The 6416-nt window shown below is 35.2% G+C and overlaps 1 protein-coding gene across 1 annotated transcript; it reads right to left on the bottom strand.

Annotated features, from left to right (window-relative positions):
* Positions 1–987: 987 nt before the first annotated feature.
* On the bottom strand, positions 988–1917 carry LOC125078571 (olfactory receptor 4C46-like). The gene has a single exon (XM_047691461.1). The coding sequence runs from the start codon at positions 1915–1917 to the stop codon at positions 988–990; it is 930 nt and encodes a 309-aa protein (XP_047547417.1).
* Positions 1918–6416: the final 4499 nt, after the last annotated feature.

Genomic DNA, 6416 nt, shown 5'->3' with positions numbered 1-6416 from the left:
GTATAGATGGAACTACATATTTTTAAAAACTTTTCATAATGAAATGTTACCTAGAAATAATCTAATTAACAGAAAAATGTCACGAAGAGCTCACATTCATATGATGATGAAATCTTGCTGAAAGCAGGGAAAATATCAATGTAAGATATTTGTTCCTTCATTGAGAATCTCAGTTGCAATCTTTGTAAATACATAGTTTAATCAGGAGTTCAAAAAATTGTCATTTCTCAAAGAGATCTTGCTAGAAATCTCAGTCTGAATCAGATAAAAGTAGGAAAGAAAGTCCCTTGTCCCCACTCTTATTTCTTTGGTCTAAACTTTCTTGATGTTATTCAACTCCTTCATGCCATTATTCACTCATTCAATATTTATTGTGCCTGAGACATTGTGCTGACTTGTAGAAACTATTTTTAAGAAACAGTCAAGTACTCTATGGAGTGTGACTTTATTTAATAAAAATTCCTCTCAGATAATAAGATGTTCATTAATTTGGATCATAATTCTTTCTAATTGGTTAGCAGCCTAAGACAGGTAATATGAACAATACAATATGACTGTGAAGTCTACAAGTGAATTTGGAAACTTGGGGTAATCTTAGTTACCCTTCAGAGGTTAAAGGGCTCACTTTTACAATGCTATAGACATTTTAGACTCTAATTTTATAGGAAGCATGTTATCATCAATTCTGGTATATAATAATGAGCAGAATTCTTAATAAAATATGTTAGATTTTATATATAGTGAATATTCATAGTGAATATGAATATATATATATATATGCCTATAGTACATGCTGTACATATATATATATATATATATGAAAAACTATGGTTAATTTTTTCTTTCTTGCACACATTTCTGCTCCACTCAGTTCAGAAGTTAGCATTCACAGTAGTTTATTTACTCTTTATTTGGTAGGTATTCCTTTCTGAGAACTTCCAAAATTTCCTTTTGACCTTTGTTTTCATTGAATCAGTGCTGGCATATTTATTTCTCACTTGAAATAACTTTCCTACTGCACAATTTCCTAATGGCATTTTTCATCTGGTCATTTCTTAAGGTATAGATTAATGGGTTTAACATCGGCGTTATCATAGTGTAGAACACTGAGACTGCTTTATCAATAGATAAAGTAGTCACAGGTCTCATGTACACAAAAATGCAAGGCACAAAGAATAGGATAACTACTGTGATGTGGGAGACACAGGTGGAGAGGGCTTTGCGCCTCGCCTCCAAGCTGTGGTTCCTTAGGGAATGCAGAATGACCACATAGGAGATGATCAAGAGGAGAAAGAGGAAGACACAAAGAAAACCACTGTTGGCAGCAACGAAGAGCCCTAGAGTGTGTGTATCAGTGCAGGCAAGATTGAGCAAAGGGTTCAGATCACACATAAAGTGATCTATAACATTAGGGCCACAGAAAGGTAAAGGGATGATAAAGAGGATCTGTATGGCTCCATGAAGAAAACCTCCCACCCACACCACTCCCATTAACAGGCCACACACACGCCGATTCATGATGGTCGTGTAGTGCAATGGCTTGCAGATGGCCACATAGCGGTCATAGGCCATCACAGTAAGCAGGATGATATCAGCACCTCCAAAGAAATGTTCCCCAAAGATTTGGATTATACATGCATTGAATGTGGTGGTCTTCTTTTCACGGAGTGAATCTATGATCAGTTTAGGGGTATTAACAGAAGAATAGCAGGCATCAATGAAAGAGAGATAGGCCAGGAAATAGTACATGGGAGACCCCAATAATGGGCTGGCAGAGATAGTTACCATGGTGAGCGTATTTCCTACCTCAGAGATGATGTAAATCACCAAAAAGATGACAAATATGATTTTCTGCATCTTCGGATTCTCTGTGAGCCCCAGTAGAACAAACTCTGTCACGTTGTTTCTATTCTCCATTATTTCATATTATGAATAATTGCATTACCTGAAAAAATTCCTTTGGATTAATGTAACCTTGAATGTATTAAGCTTTTTCATCTAGTAAGCAATACATACCTAGATTCTATGGAATTATGGATTCTCATGTGGTTTTCTGAGATAGAAAATAAATTATGAGTTCTTTAAGATTACATAAATTATTTTCTAGATGAAGTTTCTGTTCAGTATGCCTGTGGGGAACTTTGTAAACACACAGGCAGGAGATCATTTGTGCACACTTCATCATCTGAGGTGATTAGTCATGTAACAGGAAGTCAGTCAAATGAATACATAACTGGCAGTTAAGTAAGAAAAGGGAGGTAGTTTATGATGTAAAAGCTATGAATGCAAGGTTAGGAATTTTCCCTTTATGCTTTAGAAATGGGAAACCATGAGAAGACTGAGAATATACATGGGAAAGTGAAGAGGAATTAGAGGAAGAGATAATAAGGGATAAAATTTTAATGAAGATCTTCATGTGTCTTGGACGAAGTGGGGTGAAGTTCAGTAAGAGGTTGGAAGCCAGAGACAGAAACCCCAGTTAAGAGATTATTTATTATAGTTGGCATAGTATTAACAGAATGTTTTTTGTGGGTAAATAAAGTATACAAAAGCTACTATAAAAATAATTAATAATGTTTATTTTTTATATACTATAGTATTATATTTGCTAATGATATATATATATAGAGAGAGAGAGAGAGTGTTTAATAATTGATATGTTCGTGGTATAATAGCAAGTGTTGTATATATGGGATCTCATTAAATACTGATAACATCCCATTTGTTTGGTATTATTCCATCCATTTTGAGATGAGGGATCAGTTTCAGAGTATTAGTTTAATGGTAATAATAACAATAACAATATTTACTAAAATTGAGTATTTAGTGGCCTTCAGTGTTTTTGTAGATATTTGCTGATTTAATTCCCAACACAAATTATAAGATAACTCCAGCTCTTGTTTTGACAATTATTTTATTTGTTAAGTAATAGAAACATAGAGGAGGTAAGATCAAGATGGTAATTTAAGAGCAAGAACTAAGGTTAGTTCAGATTATACTTCTTCATGGTTTTCCTCCAAATTATTACCCATGCCCTAAATTGTTATAATTAACAACATGGAAATAATTATCTTTTTTAAATGATCACAATAATAATTGCTTTATTACTAATTTGGAGGCAAGTGTCTATAACACAATTTCATTAGGACACACAAACACACACACACACACACAAAAAGACATGCCTGAATTCCCAATTATCAAATAAAAAAATTAAAAAAGTCAAATAAAAATAAAAAATGTGGTACTATGTTTATTGAAAGCTCTTTTAATCTTGACTTCTCCCACAGACTAATTTCTCCCTACTATAATCTGCCTCCAAAGGAAACCATCTGTTTTTTGTTTTGTTTTGTGTTTTTTCTTTGTTTGGTTCTTTTTTTAGTTTTCAGCCAAGCTTTCAACCCATCTGATAAATGTTGAAAAGGATTTCCACTGTGGCTAAGTGCTTTCATCGGAAAATCAAAAAAGATAAGGTTAGAATTCTGATTTTCCACTAGCATCTGCTCTAATCTGCAGTACCTTCCCAACACATTACATCCTTCTTTTCTAATCTATAAAGCAAGATTAACCATTTCCATCCCAAAGTTTTTATGAGAATTGTTTAAGGAAAACTATTTAAACACATCACCACCATGTCATATGCACAGAGGACTTTCATCTATTTTGTAACTGTGTAGGCACCTAGGATATAGGAATTATTGATATTTTGAGTGATAATTAAGCAATCATTTAGTTGTGCAAGATGTTCAGGAAGAATCCTCTCCAATTCTACTTTTAAAGAAGGCACACAGACTCAATTATCTGTAGCCTTTGTGACCAGAAAGAATTCTCCATGCATGCTTGGATAACACAGCTGATGCTATGTATCATTTGTTATTTGTACTTATGTCTCTTCTATGTGAGAAATGTATTTCCATTGTGTTTTCATTCTCATGATTAGTCTAGATTAATAAACTAGCTGTCTCATTACAAAAGCATGCTGTTTGCTGACAAAGAGCAGGTCCAACAATTGGCTTCAATTCCTTGAGTTTCAAATTTTTTTCTGTCAGCTTAGGTGAATGACATTTACCAACTATCTTTTCAAGAAATGGGGTGAGGATGGAATACTTGAATACTATATTTGAAGGGACTGAAACAATGATTAATATATATGGGAGGCAACAATATTTAAGATGCATCAGCCATTTTGAACACTTACCTTACAGACTTAGAAGATCTTAATGATGTTTGGATGTGTTCAGAAATAATCCCACCTTCAAACTGACCTCCTCTCAGATAGGTAACTTTCAATATGAAAGATAAGACACACCCAGTAAGAGACTAGTCAAATAATTTAATACCAAATCAAGTTTTTAAGAACGTGTTTTTATCAATCAAAAGCTTCCCTTCTAGCCTGAAGCCTCAAGAAGTTTTTACAGAACACTTGGGATTCAATTTAGAATGGATTATTTTGGAAAAAATATGGAGACGTCATCTACCGATGGCTCTGCTCCCATAGGGAAGAAGCAAGATGTATAGATAAACACGTTCAAATGGGTCATTCTGAGCATATGAATTTTGCTCTGCAAATGGAATCAAGAAAAATCACATTTACCTTATAGTGCATGCATATTTAAAGAGTTTTCCATAGGTTCAAGGACCTTGTCATGGTGTTATTACTTTTTCTCCCAGGAATTAATTATCTCCTCTGATAGAAAGAATTTGTCTTAGAAACCATGCTGAAGAGATATGTTTGACAAACATCCAGTTGTGAATAGGGAATTGCATGCCCCGTACTTGGAATCCAAACACATAGGAAACACATTGGAAGGGTCTTCATGCTTTTTCATGGCCTGTAACTCATTTCTCTTGGCAATGAAAAATACTCCATGGTATGATGTTGCAGTTTATCTATCCTCACCTACTGAAGAATGTCTTGGCTGCTTCAAGTTGTATGGACAATTGTGAATAAAGCTGTTCTTAAATATGCAGCTTTTTGTGGACATTTATTTTCAACTCCTTTGGGTAAATGCCAAGGAGTGGGATTGCTAAATTGTTTTAGTTCTGTAAAAAGCTGAGCCCATAATCAATGCTGCGTGGTTATGGCACAAAGGTAGACATTGAGACCTTGGCACCAATAGAATGCCCAGAAATAGGCCTAAATACATGAATTTTTACAATGATATCAGGTAATTCAATGGAGAAAATATAGACTATTCCATAAATTATACTGGATGTGTTGGATATCATTATGAGAGAAAAGAATCTAAATTACAACCTTACCACATACCATACACAAAAATGAACTCAAAATGAGTGTGAGATCTGAATGCTAAATCCATAGAAATGGCCAAAGAAACCTTTTTTTTTTTTAACTTTAATTTCTTTTCAGTGTAACAGAATTCATTGTTTTTGCACCACACCCAGTGTTCCATGCAATACGTGCTCTCCATAGTACCCACTACCAGGCTTACTCAACCTCTTAACCCCCACCCCTTAAAAACCCTCAGATTGTTTTTCAGAGTCCATAGTCTCTCATGGTTCATCTCCCACTCTGACTTCCCTTAACTCCCTTCTCCTCTCCATCTTCTCATGTCCTCTGTGCTATTTCTTATGCTCCACAAATAAGTGAAGCCATATGATAATTGACTCTCTCTGCTTGATTTATATCACTCAACATAATCTCTTCAGTCTCATCCATGTTGATACAAAAATTGGGTATTCATCCTTTCTGATGGAGGCATAATACTCCATAGTGTATATGGACCAAATCTTCCATATCCATTCATCCATTGAAGGGCATCTTGGTTCTCTCCACAGTTTGGCGACTGTGGCCATTGCTGCTATAAACATTGGGGTACAGATGGCCCTTCTTTTCACTACATCTGGATCATTGGGGTCAATACCCAGTAGTGCAATTGCAGGGTCATAGGGAAGCTCTATTTTTAATTACTTGAGGAATCTCCACACTGTTCTCCAAAGTGGCTGCACCAACTTGCATTCCCACCAACAGTGTAAGAGGGTTCCCCTTTCTCCACATCCTCTCCAACACATGTTGTTTCCTGTCTTGCTGATTTTGGCCATCCTAACTGGTGTAAGGTGGTATCTCAATGTGGTTTTAATTTGAATCTCCCTGATGGCTAGTGATGATGAACATTTTTTCATGTGTCTGATAGCCATTTGTATGTCTTCATTGGAGAAGTGTCTGATCATGTCTTCTGCCCATTTTTTGACATGATTATCTGTTTTGTGTGTGTTGAGTTTGAGGAGTTCTTTATAGATCCTGAATATCAGCCCTTTGTCTGCATTGTTGCTTGTGAATATCTTCTCCCATTCCGTGGGTTGCCTCTTTGTTTTGTTGACTGTTTCCTTTGCTGTGCAAAAATCTTTTGATCTTGATGAAGTCCCCAAAATTCATTTTCATTTTTGTTTCCTTT

Source organism: Lutra lutra, chromosome 10, assembly GCF_902655055.1.
Source record: "Lutra lutra chromosome 10, mLutLut1.2, whole genome shotgun sequence".
NCBI lineage: Eukaryota > Metazoa > Chordata > Mammalia > Carnivora > Mustelidae > Lutra > Lutra lutra.
This window is presented reverse-complemented; position numbering and strand designations above follow the sequence as displayed.

Excerpts from the sequence above, each read along its gene's own strand:
- LOC125078571 (XM_047691461.1), bottom strand. The coding sequence starts at position 1,917 with ATGGAGAATAGAAACAACGTGACAGAGTTTGTTCTACTGGGGCTCACA.